The 23,132-nt window shown below is 39.2% G+C and overlaps 1 protein-coding gene across 2 annotated transcripts; it reads left to right on the forward strand.

Moving 5' to 3' along the window:
• Positions 1-7,469: 7,469 nt before the first annotated feature.
• LOC149207848 (uncharacterized) lies at positions 7,470-20,427 on the forward strand. Of its 2 annotated transcripts, none has more exons than XM_089395867.1 (3): positions 7,470-7,920; positions 19,551-19,700; positions 20,017-20,427. In XM_089395867.1, exons 1-3 carry the CDS (start codon positions 7,609-7,611, stop codon positions 20,059-20,061), a joined length of 507 nt encoding a protein of 168 aa, XP_089251993.1. In that variant the 5' UTR covers positions 7,470-7,608; the 3' UTR covers positions 20,062-20,427. The 2 variants fall into 2 exon arrangements, with proteins under 2 accessions (XP_089251993.1, XP_089251992.1); XM_089395866.1 differs by having other exon boundaries at positions 7,472-7,920; positions 19,942-20,427.
• The last annotated feature ends 2,705 nt before the right edge of the window (positions 20,428-23,132 follow it).

Below are 23,132 nucleotides of genomic sequence, written 5' to 3' on the forward strand. Positions count from 1 at the left end.
AAACAACTGGTTGACTATGCTAAACAACAGAGCGAACAGTCAAGTAATTTTGATTGCAAGGTGTAAGAATGAATCGAAATTAGAGCTCCCTCCTCCTTTTATCCTTGTGGGTCTTGCTTGCCTCATGTGGACCCCTCCATCCAGCACTTCGAATTCCCTCCAAGACATTTGAATGGCCTAGTTCGAATTCCCACACGGTGACCCCCACCTTCCATTAGCAACCAAATTAAGTCGAATTTCCTCCTAAGTTCCTAAGTCAAAATGTTGGGTTCTTTCCCTTAGCCAAAATTGTGCAAAAATGGGTGGAAACACCCTGTTACAAATTTGTTTAAGAAGGGACATGACAGTCCTCCCCTCCCAAATTTTGCTTACCCTCAAGCAACCTCAAAGCTGGGTGCTCCAAAATGTGCTCACCCTCCCAGGTGGCATCCTCATCCGGCAAGCTCCTCCAATACACCAAAGATCGCTTGACCTCAAGCAATGCCTGAGCAAGCATCATCTCTAACTATTGCTCCCCACTATCACTGCAAAATGTGTAAGGGCCCCAGATGTGCCACTAGATCGTGCCTGACCTCTACACTGTCCTGATATGAAAGAATCCTTCAATACTAGGATCCCAGGCAATCCCGTCCAACATGAAGCTCCCCTCACTCCACTCACTATCCTGCGCAGTTAATGTACGATAAGTCCCCTACTCCATTAGTGATTCACTAAAGCCCAATCGAAGATCTGTATGATCTCCCCCTGCAGTAGATGGTGCATCCCTAAAGGTTATTGAGCTATGAAGAGCTATGATGCCCCAGTTCCCTGCTAGTCCTAGAGTGGTGCCACCATGTTGATGTTGCGCTACTCTGACTATGTCATACTCCCCATCGTGCGCAGTCAGTATCCTCCTCTCCTGGAACTCGATGGTGGAATATTGAAAGAGGCGAGACACATCGTTCCTGGGCATCTCCATGGCAACAAGGCCTACCCATCCAAATCTAACTCTGAACCTGTGCAACAACAAAGAATGTTTGCCTCCCCATATGATGAAATCCTCTGTGAACCCCCATGTGTCATCCCAAGAGTGAACTATATCACTATCTGCCACGACTCACTCATCATGAGTGATCTATCGATCAACTGAATCCCTGCATCCTATAGCCATACCTCCTGCGGCATAGCCCTGTCAACTGATGGAATCCCTCTAGCCCTCGTCTCTAGTCCTTGCATGTGATCACTATATAGGCTCCATATATCGCATGCTAATATGATGCATGCTAATATGCCTTGTGCCTGCCACTGTGTAGTACCGATGATCGCTGGAAGCCACGTGTGCCAAAGAGCTACCCCCTGAATGCAACCAAAAGATGGGTATCCAATACTCGTAATCGACTCAGGGCATGTGGATCCCTCCTGTCCCTACCAACCATCTCCCCTGGGTCTGCCATCTGCCCTCTCGATAACGTGCCAATATAAGGTCTGGAGCTCGGACACATATTGGGAAACTACTTCAGTCGTAACCGCTATCCTCTGTTCATGCTCGGTCCCGACATTCCTTGAGAAAAGAGTGACACATGTCTCCCTCAGGACTAGCTCCCTAGACGTAGGCTCAGTGATGAATGATATGTCACCCCTGCAGATGATCACCTGATTCTCCAACCTGTGGCTATCAACCGACGCACCAATCCAATGCCACTGCTGAAAAGTCTACCCCCTAGTGCACTGAGTGTCACCCAAATAGCTCGAGTGAGCTCCTCGTCCCCCATTGCTCATGCCCAGAGTGCAAGAAGTCGACAACAAAATCAACTACGCCCGAGAGGGATGTAGAAGATGGTCAAGCATGCGAGTCCCTGCGGATACCATCAAGTATTGCTCGTTTGTGTCCTCGTCGATCTTAGGTGAACTATGCTCGAAGATATGCCCCATGTTTCCGTCGAAGGGTCTCCCTGGAGGCAACACTCTAAGGCCTCGTTGTGTAGTACTATACACCCCTACATACCACCGATCATCCCAGTACTCTTGTACATGCCACTGTACACCGTGGCCTACCCTTGTACACCACTGGATACCCTAGGCTACGACTATCCCATCCTGTATTGTCCTATGTCCTGCTTGTGTCACTGTACCTATCACTCCCCGCATGTACTCAATGCGATGTGAGGCACTCCCACTCCACAGTGCAATCCAACATACTATGACACACCCCCATGTGTCTCCATTCCCATTTGTAGACCACTGCTCTACGCTAGATGCTCCTACCCATCCTTGAATGAGATGGCCTAAAGCTGTGTCCATATGCATCGACCTGCATCCAACTTGGACCATCACCTCCACTATCACATCACCATGCTCTTCAATGAGGGGACCTCCCCTCCAAGTTCTCCCTAAGGGATCCAAGAAGTGAACCTCCCTAGGAGTCAGCAACGATGCCACCACTGCTCTGCAACTCTGTGTCTCACACAGATGCCAAGAATCCCCAACTCCATATGAGGCACTATCTGGTGGCCTACCAATGCCACCTCCTCCAATAAACTCATGCCAAAGTATTTTGATCATATTGAGATGTCATGTGCAATTGTCATATCAAGGCAACCCAAGGAGTCTGTCCAAAAACTGGTTGGCCACTGGCGCTGACGGAAACTCTCCTAGCGAAAATGCACGCTCGATTGCTAGGTCAACTATACCCTCTAGGTCGTAGTTAATTGGTATAATTGGGAAATGATAGGTGGTCCCTCTTGGATCCCAATGCCAATCGGGGCTTCTAGCATCCCCAGTGCCTGGAAACTCCTGCTGAGCTCCACCTGGGTCCACTACCATCTACATAGTCCACTCCACTGGGTACCAACTCATAATCTCTCGCCACCCAACCCCAAGAGAGGGATCGAATGCACGAACTCTGACACCTAGTACAACCCTATCATGCCGATGCTGCACCCTGTGCAACTTGGGTTGTCTCATCTCCCTATCCTGGTCAATACATACAATTTGACTAGGTAGCTCTGTCTCCCTCTGCCCAATGGGCCAGGGTAACCTAACAGTGCTGCCAACCCCGTCTATGTTTGCTCGAAGAGGGCTGCTCTCATGCTCCAATGTGCACTGTAGCTGCACCAGTAGGGAATCCAACTCCTCCCCAACATGAGTCAATTTTTCCATGGACTCGGCACAAACCGCTCTCATTCCCTCCAGCTCCTCGCTCTATTGTAGAAGAGCCTCACGCACTAATGTGACCTTCCTTTTTAATGCTAGAAGGTCGGCCTGAAACTAGTGACACTGTTGTGGGCATCTATCACCTGTAAACTCGGTCACAGCTCCAGATACCTCAACAACTATTGGCATCTCGTCCATGGGTGGCTCCTCCTCAACAGATGGCTCTATGTGTGTAGGCTCTATCTTCTCCACCAAGGTGTCAACTGGGGCTATCAAAGAGGTCTCTAATAAAAGTGACTCATGTGCCACATCAGGTATATCAATGTGCTCCTCACCATCCTATGGGCTCTCAGCATCATGCTCAACCTCCTCCTCCAGCTCCTAATATATGAATCCAGGTCTCCACCAACAAAAGTGCCCCCTGGTCTCACCCTCTAATTGTCTTTGTCCTCCCTGCTCCCTTTTAGGAGATCTGGTACCTTGATCTAATCATCTTTCCCCACATGATGTAGATGGTTGCACCCCCACGGTCTACACACCCCTCACGTCTCTGCTGTAAGGGTGAGGATGGGTTTGGTCTGTCACCCTCCTCAATTGGGACAACCTCTCATCGTTCCAATGAATTCTACCCCAGAATTTCTGCATATTGGGTTTCCATTGAGCCATGGGTTTGTCTCTGATTTCCCTCGCCACTGTGCACTCATACCCAAAGCTTCCATGATCTTCTGGCTAGTTTCTCACAGCTGGGCTAGGATCATGCTCTGATACCACTGTAATGTTCCAAACTTAAATAAACAGTGATATGCAAAGCAAAAACGATTTACAACACAAAATTTTAAACAATCAGCAAATGCTCATAAAAACTCCAGAAGTAAGAACTAGCTTTGCCATTTTATTAATCAATGGAGCAAGTACAATAGTATGGAGAAATGAACCTGGGCTTGCCTCAATGGCAAGTGTGACATAACCCAGGTGAAAATACTGTTGAAAATAGCAACAAGAAATGATAAAAATAGAATCCATAATATTCCAATTTTAATTTGTCCTTGAATTATAATTGTGAATTAAATTCGAATTTAGTCTCACCAGCTGCTTGGAAATAATTAATTAATTGATTATGGATTAATTAGTTAGAGAAATTCAAGTTAGAAGTCTTTCTGCAGTCATGCAATAGTTAATCCTTAAATTAAGGAGATTATCCATTAATTAAGGAGATAAGATTGAGTTATATTTGAGTTGTAATTAGTTAGCTTAGTTTACTGAGTTAAGTCCAGTTAAATTAGTTCCGAATTGTTTGAGGAACTAATTGTGAGTTCAGTCAGTTAATGCATGCATGCATCCAACTAGTGTACTCTAGATAATTGAAGATTCTCTCATAAAAAACTCATGTATGTCTATTCAGAGAAGGACCCAGTTGAGCTAAATGTCAAGGACACGTTACTATCAGTTGCATGAGTTTTCCTGTAAAGGAAACTCATCCATGCAGAAGGAATAAGGTTCCTTGAGGATTGCGCAGTTTTACAAGGTGTGAGATCAGTGTGAGTGATCAATGTTACACTTGGTAACAATAGGATCAACTAGGAGAAACAACGCAAGGAAATAGGAGGCTTGGAGGGTAGAGGAGAAAGTTTGTGAGAAGCCTTGTTTGCCTGTGAGCATCCATGAGGATTGTACTGAGAGCTGGCTAGCAGTGGGAGCTAAGGCTTTGTGTAATTCTGAGATATTTCCACCTTGTATGATAATACAAATAGTGGGGTTTTTAGCTGAGGCTTTCCCCTGAGTATTCTTATGTGTTTCATGTGCATTAATTCTTCTTCTGGTTATATGTGTTCCGCTTGATATTGCTCAAATCTATTAAGCTTCCGCATGTTTGATTGTAGAAGTAGATTAAAGTATTTTGCGTCAGTTATATTGCATTATCAGGTTAATCTAGAGTCAAAATTTCTACAAATACAGTGATCTCAAATGTTGGAAACGACTGCTCCTCTAATTCTCTGCGCTACTAAGAAAACTACACTACTTGTTGGAAAGGGACTGTAAGAAACTCCACCTACAATGCTTATAACATGCTGCAAATTTAACCTCAAGCTCCTTGAAAAAAACCCACAAAAAGCAAAAAAGGGTTCGACCTATCTCCGAGCCAAAGTCAAACCCACAAAATGGTGTGAATTCCCCAGTTAACTAGTAATTCACCCTATTATAAGAATTAGGATTTCAGGCCCTAATAACATCTGGAAAATTCTGAAATTTTAACCATGGACTCCTCTCAAGAAACCCAAAAAAACCCACGAAGGAATTTCGCTGGTTTAGACTTCTGAAATTCGACCCCCTTGGAGCCCAGCTTCAGCAGCAACTGCAAAACTCGGCCTGCTGGAATTTGCCTGTAAATCCTCCCGGAAATGGACCCAAAGTGCTGGACTAACCTCTGTTATGAATCCTTTGACTTCCCGGATGGGCTTTCGGCCTATGGCATCTGCTCCTTAGATCCACGAAATCGCTGGACTGACCCTCTACGTTGTCCCCAAGCCCAGTAATTCAAATTGCTGGGATATTGGCTCTGCTGGCTCCAAAAATCATAAGAAAGGTTGGCCCTTTGCTTCTCTCCCAATTCTCTAACTCTCCCGGAAAATGCTTGATCACTGATAGCTCCAAACTCCCCCTGCGTATTCTCTAGCTAGCCAGAAATATGCACTCCCTGTTGTGGCTGAATGGTAGTGCTATAACACACTCTCGAACTCCTGAAATACTTATGGAACTGCCTCTCTAGGGGGGGCACGGATGGCCCCTCGAAGTAGAGGTTAAATCTCTTGCTTGAGAGATTCATGGCTAAACAGCCGGTTGACTCAACTAAATGGCAGGGCGAACAATCAAGTAATTTTGATTGCAAGGTGTAAGAATGAAACCAAATGAGAGCTCCCTCCTCCTTTTATCCTTGTGGGTCTTGCTTGTCTCATGTGGGCCCCTCCATCCAACACTTCGAATTCCCTCTAAGACATTTGAATGGCCTAGTTCGAATTCTCATGTGGGTGGCCCCCACCTGCCACTAGCAACCAAATTAAGTCAAATTTCCTCCTAAGTCCCTAAGTTGAAAATGTTGGGTTCTTTCCCTTAGCCAAAATTGTGCAAAAATGCGTGGAAACACCCTGTTACAAATTTGCTTGAGAAGGGACATGACAATTTTTATCATTAGAGTTCTCATTTTGACGTCATAATTTTAGTTAAGTCGATGACTAGGTTTTCACCTACCAACCAATAATAGAATAAATAAAACCTACTTTAAAAAGCAACATTTTAATACTAAATTTCTCAAACTATATCAATATAAGGTAATCTAAGGTATACAACTTTAAATGACACCCTATATATTAACTACTCAATCATTGAAAACAATCCCTATATATGTCCCATAAGAATATAATAATGTATCTTTCAAATGGGTTTAGGTGGTTTCAAAATGGTTGGAAGGTATGTTAATAATGTATCTTTCAAACAAACAATCCCTATATATGTCCCATAAGAACATAATAATGTATCTTTCAAATGGGTTTAGGTGGTTTCAAGATGGTTGGAAGGTATGTTAATAATGTATCTTTCAAATGGGTTTAGATGGTTTGACAAGATGGTTGTAAGGTATGCTTTTGCATTCTCCCTACCTAAGTTCAAACACTCGATTAGACACTAGTTCATTATGAAAATGCTATCGAAGTAGATGCCCCTTGTAAGTGAAACCTCCTTTATGAATACATCTTTAAACATATCAAACCTTGCTAAGTCATACATTTCTTGCTAAACACCTCACATCACTTCAGTGGGAAATATGATGGTGGAAAAGAACTGAATAAGCTTGGGAAGAACGGGTGTGTACATTTTGCACATCTGGGGTGTTGGAATCAGAAAAACATTTCATTTTGGAATGTGATGCATTCAAAGACATCAGAGAAAGTTATGGGAATATGTTAACATTGGTTTATTGGCACTGTCTTTTCAACAATAGGATTGTTCGAAGGTTGAGCGAGCTCATCATCAATTTGAATAAAAAAAATGGAATTGCAAAAAACGAAAAACAAAATACTAATAACCCTATAAATTATTTTTAGTCGATAAATATTAAAATATCATTTCATTTCCTTTCTCAAACCAAGTAATAATTTTCTTTCAAAATGTTGTCACTAAAATAAGTCTATAATTACTTTAGTATCTACCCATTATTGATTCCTCGATTTAAAAAAATAAAAATGTTTCAAACAAATATACCATTAAACGGCTTGAAGTGTTTGAGCATTTCCTCCCTACAATTATATTAAATGTAATTGATATGCCTAAGGCATCCGGTACGAGGGTTTTAATCCGCTTCACCTATTTTATCTCGAGTAGAACGCCGTGGCGGGAGGTCGCGATACAACTCAACTCGAAAGGAATTGGATTTAGGACTTGTTCACTCTGCGGAGAAACAGTGAAATTGCAAGGCAGGCTGGTATGGATGAAAGAGGGAACGCCGCTCAAGCAGTGCAAATCGAGGATGAAGGCTGTTTTACGGTCTTTGTGAGAGACAATGAAAATATAATAGAGATAGGGAACGCCGCTCCAGCTGTGCAAGAAGGCGCTTGTAGGGTCATTGTGAGAAACAATGAAATTATAATAGAGAGAGGGAACGCCGCTCCAGCTGTGCAAATCAAGCATGAAGGCGGTCTCAGGGTCTTTTTGAGAGACAACGAAACTATAATAGAGAGAGGGAACGCCGCTCCAGCTGTGCAAGAGGATCGGATCCGTTTGATGGTCAGAGGCCAGGTATTTGAATTATAACCTTGATAAAAATAAAAAGAGGCCGACGATGCTTTTTTGGGCGAGGAAAGTTTTTTAATGGTATTCTCAGGTTTTTTTTTGGTCTAAGGTTCTGAGAAGCTTTTCATAGGTTGCCAAAGCTATAAATTTGTCTGCTAACCTTTTGCCTGTACAAATTTCTGTTTTAATATAGTATCTAAGTTCTGGTTATTAATTCTACCGGCTTAATATCTTAAAAAAAGGGTTTCTACCTTGCTTATATAACCATCATGAATGCTTCTGGTGATTTAGCTTTTCTGTTTTGCTCGCATAAATTCAAAGCTTGATCTCATATTTTGGTGACTTTCCCTTTTATTTTGGTATTCTTCGAGACTTGTGTTACATATTGTTTTTCTATTTGTTCAGGTTCTACCCAATTGTTAGCTTATTTTGATGCTTCCTATTATCACTCTGTCTCAAGCATGTCTTCCCTATTCTAGGAACACTAAAATGTAGTGTAGACTGCTTTCAACACTCGTGGAGAATCCCTTGGCTTAAGAAGCTGCGGATGGTGGGTATTTATTCCGACAGTCATCAAAGACTCGCACCTGATCCCAACTGCTTGAAACGGAGCATTGAATGGTGAAATTGCCCACGAGGGTAAAACATGTCTCAGAGGGATTTGAACCTCCGTGGGTGTATGAAACACCCCTCTTTACGGGAACCAAGCTCCTATTGATTATTGTTAACTAATTGCTAAATTTTTGTCTAATTGTTGCTTTTTGTGGACTTCTGTCGAGTAATTTTACTATGATGAATCAACTAATATTACTTGCTGCATTTTATTTTGCTTTTGATCGATATTTGGATGCCATGGAATATCTTTTTTCTTTTTCATCTGCTAACAGTTATGTGGTTAACACAATAATTTTATTTATCAGTAATCATCTGGAGATCCAATTCCTCAGTTTTTCTTTTCTTTGTTTCTTATTGGACCTAGATCTTGCCCTTCTAGGAGATATTTCTATAGAAGGCCAAGCAAATAATTTTAGATAAGATAATTGATATATATGGGATATGAAGGGCATGCTGCTACCCTCTTGAGCCTGGCAACGAGCTTTTTTAAATTTAAGGAAATAATTTGGATTTTCATGAATTTTAAGTGGGATAGATGTTAAATGGAAACTTTGTTCTCTTTTTTGTATTAAATGCTTGCTTCTAAGTTGCATAAATGTGTAAACATCTGAAAGTTTCTGAAACGCCTGAAAATGTGACCCCTTCAAAATGGAAATGTGGGGGAAACCCCATATTTATAACTTTTCTACATATGTTTTTTTTAAACTAGAACGAGAACATTTGTATCAATGAAAATCTGCTTTGTGAATGCAGCAGTTACATCAAAGGAGGAACTATTTCCATTTGTTAATTCACAATCCTATCCATCTTTGGAATGCCCACTATGTCAAAATTTTGAGTTCCTTTATGTCAAAACTATTATTCCTATATGTATATACTATATAGGCACCAAAAGAACATACAAAATTTGAAAGCATTTCTAGACCAACATGCTAATTCTCGGGAGGAGGGGTGACATCGCCGGGTCCAAATCCCCTCTTCTGAGGGGACACTGTTACATCTAGATCAGGAGAATCTTGAGCTACATTGCTAATGACATTGCTTGAGAAAGTGGATTCGGAGGTCTGCTTGTCGAGTGGAGTTTGTAGGCCTTCAATTTGTTGACGAAGACTAGAGAGTTCATCCTCAATTCTGTGCATCAAAGTTCGATGTTCAACCAATAACTCCATAGCAGTGGCCATACTAGATGAGGCACAAGGCAAATAAAGTATTCTTGGGTTAAGGGTTTCTAGATAGTGGATAGCTAGAGGAGGCAAGTCACGTATGTGCATTTCAATATCCAATTTTTGTTTAATTGAACAACTACATAGGTTTATGGTAAGCCATTTGTGGCCATAAACCAAATTATTCCTCTTGAATGTTTTGGCCTTGGTACAATTCCAACCCTTCCACAAGGTGACAGGGGATTGCAGACCTGACTTGATAAGGAGGGATTAAGGATGAGTTTATTATGATTGGTAAGCCTGAGCCAAAATTATTAGAACTAAAATTGAAAATGAGACTAGATCAAAAATCAGTAAAAAAACAATAATGAAGAACTATTCAATCTGTCATGGGACTGTGCAGGTGGGTTTATGTTCATCGAACATTGGTCTGGATTGGATTGGTTGAAAAGGTGTTGAACTACTCGGTTGTGAATTGATTTAGGACCCTTCACTTGATAATTGCTTCAAATTGGTTGAACTTGATCCAATCTAAGTGGTTTTGATAACCTTGGTTTGAACTTTGAATGACTCTTTTTAGCACAAGGCAAGTGACCCAGTCTTCAATTTGTGAGTAAAAATGCTTTTGTTTGTGTTAATGCCTCTTGAAAAATTGAAATATGTTTATCCTTAGCTTTTCTAGTTCAAGAATAGCTTGATAACCTTCCAGGCTCTTCACATGCTTTGATATGGATAGGGATCAAAGGCCCTTTGATAGGGATAATGATAGGTTTTGCCTTTGAGCAAAAGGATAGGGATCACTATAAGGAGTATTCATCGAAAGACAAACCAAAATTGAACCTTTGGCCTCTCTATTTCAAGAATAGCTTGATAGTCTTCTAGGCCCTAATGAAAAAGAGATTAACTCAGACAAATTACAGAAAAACACATATAAAAATCAGACACAAAATATGGCGGAAAAAGGCTGAAGCCTCATGATTCTCTCTCATTACACATTACACAAATAATTGAATATAGTGTTACAAATAAATAGATGAGAGATATTGGTCTCAAGATAGTGCGTGCTATCTTGGACACTTTTGGTTGAGATAATTTCTCCTTTGGTGGAGATAATTTCTCACCAGACACACCAATATAGGAGTTACCTAAATTAACTCCTATCTTAGAGGAACAACCCAAGAGTTAGGCACAAATTCCTAACTTGGAATTTTTAATTAATTAATTTATTTTTGGATTTATTATTGTTTTATGAGAGAGGCTAACATTCCCCCCTTCAATGATAAATCCAAAATAAGAACGAGGAACCATCTTCCAAGTTCTCATGTTGATCCTCAAAAACATTGCCTGGAAAAACTGCCAAAATTGGATGCTGGAAAAAACTCAAATCTGAAGAGAACATGAATCAGCTGCATGCTTGATTCATCTCTGAATGTTGCTTGACAACGCCATCAAGTTCCAAGCCGCAAAGGATCCAACTGTCCTTTGTTTGAAAACAACATCCGGTGTACACTGACACAATTTGATGAACGCCCACTGGCGTGTTTGCTGATGATGATTGCCCACTGGCTGAAGATGTCGAAAAACAACTCAATGTTGTTTTTGCTATGATGAAAGCTGCTCACTGTTGCTTTCGTTGTCGATCGCCCACTGGCGAATTTGCTGATGCCCACTGGCTAATGAAGATGCCCACTGGCTGCTTCATTGATGTTGTCGAGACTTTCAGTCTGACAACCACTTGTCAATTTCATTGACATTTTCCCCCCTTTGTCAGCTGAAAGGAGAGACAATCTTCTCCAAAATATATTTGAACTCCCCCCCTTCAGGTGTAGGAGAGTTTCACTGTTGTACTCCCTCGTTCAACTGCAGGAGAGTACCATCATCGATTCACTGCTGGCTGCACTATGTGTGAATGTAGTCGGTTGTAGAACTGAGACAATCGTTTGACTGTGGATGACCATTCCCAAGGATCAATCCATTCATAATGTATCTTCAATCTGGCTGTTTTTTGTTGGTTGCGACATTTTTCTGAGGAATGATTGGGCTTGCCACAATGGCAACACGGATGGAGATCAAAACACTGATCTTCCATATGACCAGTTCTTTGACAATGAGAACACTTTGGTTGGACATCAACTTCACGTTGCGTGCAATTCTGTTCGTCTACAACGTTCTCAGAACCTGCTGAGGTGAGTGGTTCAAGAAATCCTGCACTCAGAAACTTAATTGGCTTGGAATAATCTGGGATTTGTAAGTTGGTGTCATCAGGGACATATCCTAAGCCACGTCTATTCTTGTTATTTTGAATCTCTTCCCAGGGCTTGATGATGGGTTTGGAAGAAATTTGCTCATGAACAACTTTGACACTTGAAGTTGTTGGGATGAATGACTTATCATCTGGATGGTTCAAAGACTTGAAAGTATCACTCTTTTCTTGCAATTCATTCCTTTGAAGTTGTGACTCAAGCTGAAGAAACTCAATGGTTTCATGCGTTTGATGTAGATGCCGTGAAATATCAGCAAGAGTTTCTTTGTTGACGTGCACCATGTCTTCATCACTGGAGATGATCAAACTGTGAAGACTGTTTAACAACTGAATATGCTGCGCCATCTGAACTTGCTCACTTGAAGTCAGGCTCTCTTGTCGAAGATGTCGTGCTTTGAACTATTGCACTTGATTTTGTTACTTGGATGACAGGCTCGCTTGCTATGGGACTTGAATGGCACGCTCGCTTGAGTTGTTGCTTATTGTACCTGCTGAGAACACTTGCTAGAACTTTCTGGAATTCACGCTTGCTTGCAGGAGATGTGAACTTGTGTCTTATTTGCTTTAGAATGAAAATTCGTGCATTCAATAGAGTCTGCTTAAAGGAAGGGTGTCGAACACTGTCGAAAATGCACCCAAAAAAGCTTACAATGGTTTTAATGACTCACATAAAACAAGGAATTCACTTGTCTTAATTTGACTAAGTTCTTGACTTCTGATCAAATCAAAACGTGGGTGTCGGTTTCAACCGAGAATGCACCCGTACAATGCAATGTAATTGGAATTTGATTCACAAGTTCTTAAATTTGTTTGCAAGAATGTTGATGTAGACTTTGCTTGTTGATGTAGAATGTTGATGTTGACAATCTATGATTATGAGTTGTATTTGCACAGATGCAAGTGTCGAGTTCAATTGTCCTTCCTTGACGCTATTCTTTTACAAGTGTTGTGCTTGCTTGCATTGAACTTTATGTGTGTGGTAAATGCGATCATTTATGTGTCACAACTAGACACAAATCATAAGCAACAACATGAAGCCATAAAAACACTCGCCATCACAAATACACATGGTGTACCTAAGATCCCCTTATTCAATTTCGGGCGGATCTAGGACACAATCACCACAAAAAATTGATATCTTTATTAATCACTGAGTACATCTGAAGTAATGATAATGCCAAGCTGACAACCCTTTGAAACAACTCGCCTTCTAAATCTGAATGGATAGTGACACGATCCCTCTCAAAGTAAAACAATACTTTGAATTACAACAACTTTCCCTTATCACTCCAAATACAAAATCACTTCTTACTTCAAAAAAACAAAATATACTCCTTATCTCTCCAAAATTACAAAACACTTATCACTCCAAAATATAAAAAATAATTGCACCTTATCACTCGAGAAAACTCCTCCTTATCACTATTAGAAATGCTACCCTCTTTGAATTTGATTATGAATATAAAAAATTTCTCCGCTCCCTTTCGCATTCCACAATCTACCTCTATATGCTGGACTGCCACGTTCAGATCAAGAGCTTGTATTTGGGCCTGCACTCAGAGGAAAGAGGAAGGTGATTGTCCCTATATCAAAAGCTTTTGCACAGCAGAGGGCTGGAAGAGCTGGTAGAGTACGGCCTGGAAAATGTTACAGGTTATACACATAAGAAAAGCCAAAAACCTCCTGGTACATTGAATGGAAATGATCGAAGCCTTGGATACCTCAGTTCAGGTTGGCGCAGGGATTTCAGCGATTAAGTTTCAGATATTTCTCGAATCGAGACTATGTTTTTCGATTTCTGAAATGTCTGCATGTTCCGTCCTTTGAATGAGCAAATACGGAGATTCTCAGGGCAGAACGAGCTCAAACTATTTCAATTTTAAAACAAAAAGGCCGGTCCAATTTCGTGAAGCTACGAAGTCCATTCCTTTATAAAAACAGCCGCAGTAATACAACGGATCAGCATGTTCTACAGTAGTGAGACCATTTGAATACTTCTCTCTAACATTGGGGAGATTACAAGTACTTGAAACTTCCAAATGGAAACTCGAGTGGATGCATTTCAGCATGGAAACGTTTTCTATTGATGGTGTTTGGGATGATATATCCTAGATCATGCCATGCTCTCTGTATGGCACTGTTTTAGCGTAAGATCTCAGACTGATTTTTAACTCATTGGGATATAAGGTAGAGAAAAAGGGAAGAATGGAACATGCTTGGAGTACAAAACTTGAGCAAGTTCCCATTGTGTATCGGTCAGGACTTCACATTAATTCCCAGCTCTATTTGAGGAACAAAAAAGTAGTGTTCTTAGATTCATTGTCTAAGATCAACCGCAGAAATTGTGTCAAAAGCATCAATACATTTCAGGCATTGACATGGAAGAGCAAAAGTCGGAAGTGCGTACCCAAAGCATTAGTGAACAGTGTCTATGATGCGTACAAAAATGAAGCTGAGGTGACAAAAAATGGTAGTAATTTTGCCGGTACTATGAATATTGAAAACACTGCAGTGACAGAAGAAGCAGAAGATATGCCAGAGAAAGGAAGCAAAAAAGAGAATCACGTAGAAAATTCTTTCAAAACCTGTCAACTGTGGCTTCTGCAGATTGTGTCCTTCTCTTTAAATATTTATCGATACGGGATAACTTTACACGCGACAATACCAGGCAGTTTCCGTTTTGACCTTGACGGGGCATTTGAGAATGCCGGTACGAACTGCAGCAGACACAGCTGGATCCATTACTATTATTTACTGTTCTGGAGGTTTGTCTTGACACGGACTTTGTGCCAGAAGCCTTTCGCCACTAACTCCTCTTTTATCGGGTTAGTCCTCGGCACTGTGTTTGAAGGTTGTAACCCGCGAGGAATTTCATTCGCTGCAAAATGCCCTACTCCGTTTTTAAAGCCAGTGCACGTTTAAATTCGCTCGATAGGCTCTGATACCACATAATGAAAAAGAGATTAACTCAGACAAATTACAGAAAAACACATATAAAAATCAGACACAAAATATGGCGGAAAAAGGCTGAAGCCTCATGATTCTCTCTCATTACACATTACACAAATAATTGAATATAGTGTTACAAATAAATAGATGAGAGATATTGGTCTCAAGATAGTGCGTGCTATCTTGGACACTTTTGGTTGAGATAATTTCTCCTTTGGTGGAGATAATTTCTCACCAGACACACCAATATAGGAGTTACCTAAACTAACTCCTATCTTAGAGGAACAACCCAAGAGTTAGGCACAAATTCCTAACTTGGAATTTTTAATTAATTAAAGAAAAAACTAAACCAATTCACTATTCAGGAGACTTGCCTTGTGCTAAAAAGAGTCATTCAAAGTTCAAACCAAGGTTATCAAAACCACTTAGATTGGATCAAGTTCAACCAATTTGAAGCAATTATCAAGTGAAGGGTCCTAAATCAATTCACAACCGAGTAGTTCAACACCTTTTCAACCAATCCAATCCAGACCAATGTTCGATGAACCTAAACCCACCTGCACAGTCCCATGACAGATTGAATAGTTCTTCATTATTGTTTTTTAACTGATTTTTGATCTAGTCTCAATTTCAATTTTAGTTCTAATAATTTTGGCTCAGGCTTACCAATCATAATAAACTCATCCTTAATCCCTCCTTATCAAGTCAGGTCTGCAATCCCCTGTCACCTTGTGGAAGGGTTGGAATTGTACCAAGGCCAAAACATTCAAGAGGAATAATTTGGTTTATGGCCACAAATGGCTTACCATAAACCTATGTAGTTGTTCAATTAAACAAAATTTGGATATTGAAATGCACATACGTGACTTGCCTCCTCTAGCTATCCACTATCTAGAAACCCTTAACCCAAGAATACTTTCTTTGCCTTGTGCCTCATCTAGTATGGCCACTGCTATGGAGTTATTGGTTGAACATCGAACTTTGATGCACAGAATTGAGGATGAACTCTCTAGTCTTCGTCAACAAATTGAAGGCCTACAAACTCCACTCGACAAGCAGACCTCCGAATCCACTTTCTCAAGCAATGTCATTAGCAATGTAGCTCAAGATTCTCCTGATCTAGATGTAACAGTGTCCCCTCAGAAGAGGGGATTTGGACCCGGCGATGTCACCCCTCCTCCCGAGAATTAGCATGTTGGTCTGTAAATGCTTTCAAATTTTGTATGTTCTTTTGGTGCCTATATAGTATATACATATAGGAATAATAGTTTTGACATAAAGGAACTCAAAATTTTGACATAGTGGGCATTCCAAAGATGGATAGGATTGTGAATTAACAAATGGAAATAGTTCCTCCTTTGATGTAACTGCTGCATTCACAAAGCAGATTTTCATTGATACAAATGTTCTTGTTCTAGTTTAAAAAAAACATATGTAGAAAAGTTATAAATATGGGGTTTCCCCCACATTTCCATTTTGAAGGGGTCACATTTTCAGGCGTTTCAGAAACTTTCAGATGTTTACACATTTATGCAACTTAGAAGCAAGCATTTAATACAAAAAAGAGAACAAAGTTTCCATTTAACATCTATCCCACTTAAAATTCATGAAAATCCAAATTATTTCCTTAAATTAAAAAAAGCTCGTTGCCAGGCTCAAGAGGGTAGCAGCATGCCCTTCATATCCCATATATATCAATTATCTTATCTAAAATTATTTGCTTGGCCTTTTATAGAAATATCTCCTAGAAGGGCAAGATCTAGGTCCAATAAGAAACAAAGAAAAGAAAAACTGAGGAATTGGATCTCCAGATGATTACTGATAAATAAAATTATTGTGTTAACCACATAACTGTTAGCAGATGAAAAAGAAAAAAGATATTCCATGGCATCCAAATATCGATCAAAAGCAAAATAAAATGCAGCAAGTAATATTAGTTGATTCATCATAGTAAAATTACTCGACAGAAGTCCACAAAAAGCAACAGTTAGACAAAAATTTAGCAATTAGTTAACAATAATCAATAGGAGCTTGGTTCCCGTAAAGAGGGGTGTTTCATACACCCACGGAAGTTCAAATCCCTCTGAGACATGTTTTACCCTCGTGGGCAATTTCACCATTCAATGCTCCGTTTCAAGCAGTTGGGATCAGGTGCGAGTCTTTGATGACTGTCGGAATAAATACCCACCATCCGCAGCTTCTTAAGCCAAGGGATTCTCCACGAGTGTTGAAAGCAGTCTACACTACATTTTAGTGTTCCTAGAATAGGGAAGACATGCTTGAGACAGAGTGATAATAGGAAGCATCAAAATAAGCTAACAATTGGGTAGAACCTGAACAAATAGAAAAACAATATGTAACACAAGTCTCGAAGAATACCAAAATAAAAGGGAAAGTCACCAAAATATGAGATCAAGCTTTGAATTTATGCGAGCAAAACAGAAAAGCTAAATCACCAGAAGCATTCATGATGGTTATATAAGCAAGGTAGAAACCCCTTTTTTAAGATATTAAGCCGGTAGAATTAATAAACAGAACTTAGATACTATATTAAAACAGAAATTTGTACGGGCAAAAGGTTAGCAGACAAATTTATAGCTTTGGCAACCTATGAAAAGCTTCTCAGAACCTTAGACCCAAAAAAAAACCCTAAGAATACCATTAAAAAGCTTTCCTCGCCCAAAAAAGCATCGTCGGCCTCTTTTTATTTTTATCAAGGTTATAATACAAAGTCCCCATTGACTGGTTGCCCAATTCACTATTCAAGAGACTGATACCTTTAGTTAATCCTTGGCCCTTGTGAGAGATGAAATAACACAAGACCCCAACTTCCATCTCACTTAGACTATACGAGCTGATGAGTATCCTTGTTGGAAAAATTGAAAGAGTGCAACTTGTTCAAATTTACTACTGTTCATTGAGAGACATTCTTTCCTTTCAGAAAATAGTTCCCATGGCACTAGGGAAGTTGGGGCCAACATTGAGATCCTCGAGCATAGCCAGGATGAAATGCCGCTCAACCCTGTTATATGCTTTTTGAAAGTTAATTTTGATGAATAAAGCGTTGAGGCTTGAGAATCTGAATCACTTGAATCTTTCCCATATGGCTATAATATTGCCCAGAATAAATCATTCCCCAATGAAGGCTATTTGTTCTAGATGTATGATCTTAGTAAAATGTGCTTGACATGCATGGCTAGGCCTTGGCTAGAATCTTGTAAGAGACATTGAGGTGGGTGATCAATCTCCAACTTGTGATAAGGTCCCTAGACTTGGGGATGAACCAAATGACACATTTGTTTACATTGTTCCCTTAATGATTGTTATATAGGCGTTTTTCTACACTTGAAGCAAGTTTGGCATGATAATGTCCTAGGATGCCTTATAAAATTCACACAAAATTATCCAATCTAGATGTGTGTGACTGCAAAAAATGTTGCAAGTGAGCAGTTTTTAGGTGATAATAGATGATTTATCCTCTGCCATATTTGGCAAGGTAGTTTTCAAAAAATTTCAGATCAATGACTACTCAAACATCCTTTTTTGGTTTCAGGAACCCTGTGAGCTATATCCATACAAAGTCTACATGACTACCTTTGTTCCTCAATAAGGCCTAGAGATTGAAATTCCATGTTGTAGTAAGAGACAAATTGTTGTTGATATCCTCCTATTGGTTCAAGTGTTTTTTTCTTTTTTTTCTTATGTTATTTTTTACGTTAGGCGTCAAGTCCCGTCTTTTCATTTAGTTTATTAGTGTTACCTACAGAGATGACACATCTCTTCCATTCGGGGCATGGAGTACAATACGAATTAGTATTTATTAAGCTTGACTTTCTTTTTATTGTGAAGTATGAATAGAAAGTAGGATGAACAGAAAGTTTAGAACACAACCATATTATGTTATATGTGAAACTGCATAGTAAATTGTAGAAAAATTGTGGTTCTGGTGGTGTTGATGTGAATGGGCATCATAACTGACAGTAAATGGAAAGCTACATTTTATGTTATTCAAAAGGTTTCTGTTATGATAATATTGTTCCTTGTAAACGTTATTATTTTACTTATTTTGTTTCGTCTCTCTTCTGTCTATTTTCCTAAGATCTTCAGTGTGAAATGTTTTGGAGTATACCAGGTAACTGCTGTAGCAACGTGCAATATTTTTCAATCCCATTACCCTACTAAAAAAGTGACAATGTTTTGAGTGGATATTTTAACGGGTTTAGTGAAATTTGAATACTTGATGCATATATCTTTCAATATTGGATATTAGATGTAAAACTCTCGCGGTGAGACGTAAGTGGAGGGTACTGTATGTTGTTACTCTTTCTTTATATTTGTTGTCCGAGCTGGCTTCATTTTTTTAATTCATTTCTATACCTTGAAGGATACTGTACTCAATGGTTGCTTTTTGTATCCTTGTTATGGTTCTCCAAGCCTTTTTTCATTTGCTTTCTTGTGCTTTTACAAAATCTGGACCCTTTTATCCTTTTTCTCAACCCTCATCTTTAGATTCCATTTTATTTTTATTTTTTTACCCTTTCCATGAAAAATAATTTTCATCATGTATATATAAGGTGTTCGAAATTACATATATTTTGGATTATATGGAAATCCTTCTTACCTTTGACATTGGCTGGCATCTGCAGGATGGGAATGAAGTATTTTTTCTAATTAGGCGGAGCACTCAATTGCGTAGTCTTATGAATGCCTACTGTGACAGGCAAGCCATTGATTTCAACGCAATAGCATTTCTGTTCAATGGACTCCACCTGAGAGGCGAGCAAACTCCTGATAAGGTATGTTTCTTTGCTTTATACATTTATTTTCCTTCTCGATATAATATTGGTGGTGTAAAAAATTTGTTCTTCGTACATTGTGTTAGCAAGCTTATTTTTTGGTGCATGTTATTGATGGCAATAGCTTGAGATGGAGTTTTTACAGTTATTTGCTTTCTCAATATAATTTGTGGTGTGAAAAAATTGGTTCTTCATACATATGTAAAGCTTATTTTTTGATGCATGTCATTGATGGCAACAGCTTGAGATGGAGGATGGGGATGGAATTCATGCCGTGTTTTGCTAGATTGCTGGGACATTTTGAATGAATCAACAGCTTGAGATGGAGGATGGGGATGGAATTCATGCCGTGTTTTGCTAGATTGCTGGGACATTTTGAATGAATCTTTGACAAGGGTCAATAATTGAACCAAGCAATGGTCATTTACGAGTTTCAGTATATTTGTATTTTCATTTATGCTTGGCCATAACAATCATGTTTTTCAACTACGCAAAAGGTTAATTAGCAGCTCGAGGCAATGATGATGAAATATGCTTTACCAGACTGTGGGATGCTTTGATATGGTATTGGCAGAGTTAAATCTGGGTTATAACTAGTTATACTTGAAAATATGACTGGCATTCTGATGTTTATGAATTTTAGTGAACTTTTATTTTTCTCTATATTTGACAGGCCATGCGATAATGTTTTCTAATTATTCGAGAGGTAAATTAGCAGTTCTGGTCATCCTTGCCCCTTGCATATATAATGTTTTTCTTTTGCAACGAGATATACAGACAATACTTGTACAGATAGTTTCATTTCTATGACATATTGTTATAAATTTCTGTGCAAAGCTTACATGAAGGTTTCCAGATTTTTGTTACAGACAAATGTGCATGTGATATAGGTGAAGGTCTTTAAATAGTTGGTCTCTTGAAATGGGCATTTTCTGATCCAAGTTTGACATTTTTTAAGTTGCCCATTAGCTGTAATGATTTTTGTTATAGACAAATGTGCATGTGATATAGGTGAAGGTCTTTAAATAGTTGGTCTCTTGAAATGGGCATTTTCTGATCCAAGGTTGACATTTTTTAAGTTGCCCATTAGCTGTAATCTTGCGAATACAGAATAGAAATACTACACTGGTTTAGTTTCGGAGTATATTATTTCTGTGAATCTAACGGTTATTCTGCAACCTAAGTTGGTAACACCTGCAATTATGTGATTCTTCTAGAATGTCGGCATGCATATTTGTTTTATGAAAAGGACTTTTGGCACAATATTTTACAATTTTCCTTTTTTAAATACGGTTAATATTATTTTGATAATACGCTTGTTATTATTTCTCTGCAGCACGCATACCCTAGGTGAAGGTCTTTAAATAGTTGGTCTCTTGAAATGGGCATTTTCTGATCCAAGGTTGACATTTTTTAAGTTGCCCATTAGCTGTAATCTTGCGAATACAGAATAGAAATACTACACTGGTTTAGTTTCGGAGTATATTTTTTCTGTGAATTTAACGGTTATTCTGCAACCTAAGTTGGTAACACCTGCAATTATGTGATTCTTCTAGAATGCCGGCATGCATATTTGTTTTATGAAAAGGACTTTTGGCACAATATTTTACAATTTTCCTTTTTTAAATACGGTTAATATTATTTTGATAATACGCTTGTTATTATTTCTCTGCAGCACGCATACCCTTCTCCAATATATGGAAATAATACACGGCAATATAGCTGGCTACAATACTTTAGAATGACCCCTTTAACTTCTCCGATATATGGAAATAAATAGAGCTGGCTACAATACTTTAGAACAATGTTGATAATATCGCTGAAATATCGGTGATATTCGTAAATATCGCGATATTTTCGGCGAGCCGAAATATCACCAATAAAATATCGCGATATTTTTTGCTCCCGAAAATATCGCAATATTTCCGAAATATCGCTGATATTTCGGCAAAATATCGTGCGACGATCCAAAATATCGCCCAACGATAGTAAAAAATTTCTGTGCGGGTTATAAAAGTCCGATTTTGGTTTTTTTCAATCATTTTCATTTTTGATTGCTGGAGAAGGAAGGGGAGAGCTATGTGCTCGTTGCCAAGGAGGGTTTGAGCGTTCCATAGCTATTATCGCCACCAACAACGAAGATTTCATTGATCTAAGCTTCAAGAACAGTGAGACAATTTCATTTCTTCTATTAACAGGGATGTTCAAATAAATCCCTATTTTAATGAATTTTTTGTTAGTTTTAGGATTGTTCTTGCTTGCCTATTTGCCTACAATCATTTTGCTTGATTTTTTTTCCATTTGAAAGGATTTTCATGCCCATGAGCAAATGCAAGGGTTTTAAGTTTTTAAGTTTTCAAATTTTCTCCATATTTGGAAAGCAAACTCCATTTTTTATGAGTTCATAGCTGCAGCGGCTATCTATTAATTTTATTATATAGTAGGGGTTCATCTCTATAAAATTTCTCACCTTAGAAATTAGTTTCTTATTGTGCAATGTGAAGTTGTGAACAGTGAGGTAGGTTTACTATTTGCCTATTTCTAAAAGTAAATTCTATGTATGAATTTATGAAATTTCAAATGAATTTATGAATTTTCAATTTTCAATTCACATTGCAAAATTGCAAATTTGCAAATAATGTAGCAAAAACACTGTTTTGTAAAATGATGTGGTTATTACTATTACTTATTAAGTTACTAATTCCAATATTTTTTGGTGCCCTAGGTTTGAGTTAGCCCACTACAAAATACAAATATGCCAAAAGCCTTGGACCCATTTTGGGAGTATGGGAACCCTGATGGTGGGACAAATCGTGCATATCTTACATGCAAATTGTGTGGGACCAAGATGACAGGTGGGGTTACACGACTGAAATACCATCTTTCTAGACTCAGTGGACATGATGTTGGGGTTTGTACAGTTTCTAGTCCGGAGCTTATACAAAAAGCTCTCGAGGCAATTGATGAAAATGACAGAAAGAAGGAAGAGGCAGAAAGAAACAAAGCTGAACGTGCAGATAGATCTTTCGGGATATCTTCTCCTGATTTTGATGTTGAAGATAGTGGCCCTAGTGGGCCCTAGTGGGAGGGGCTTCACAGCTGGCACACCATCACCTACTACTGCTAGTGCCACTGCGAGGTCATCATTTTTTGTTCCACGAACAGGACCTGGAGCACAACCTGGCATAAAATCGCTTGTTAAAAAGGAGAAGCAAGAAGCAGATAGAGTCATGGGGAGGTGTATTTTCTGGAGTGACGTACATCTCAGCATCACCAAAACCAATCCATTTTGGCAGCCAACGTGTGATGCTATTGCTGTTGTGGGCCCAGGGTACAAAAGTGCCACATGAGTTGCGGGGGCCAATTCTTCAAGCAAAAAAACAGGTTATCAACTCTAGATTGGCGGAGTTGAAAAAGACATGGGAAGTTATT

This window comes from Pinus tabuliformis, chromosome 1_2 (genome assembly GCF_031772625.1).
Source record: "Pinus tabuliformis cultivar Carrire ecotype Pingquan chromosome 1_2, CPIR1, whole genome shotgun sequence".
Classification (NCBI taxonomy): domain Eukaryota; kingdom Viridiplantae; phylum Streptophyta; class Pinopsida; order Pinales; family Pinaceae; genus Pinus; species Pinus tabuliformis.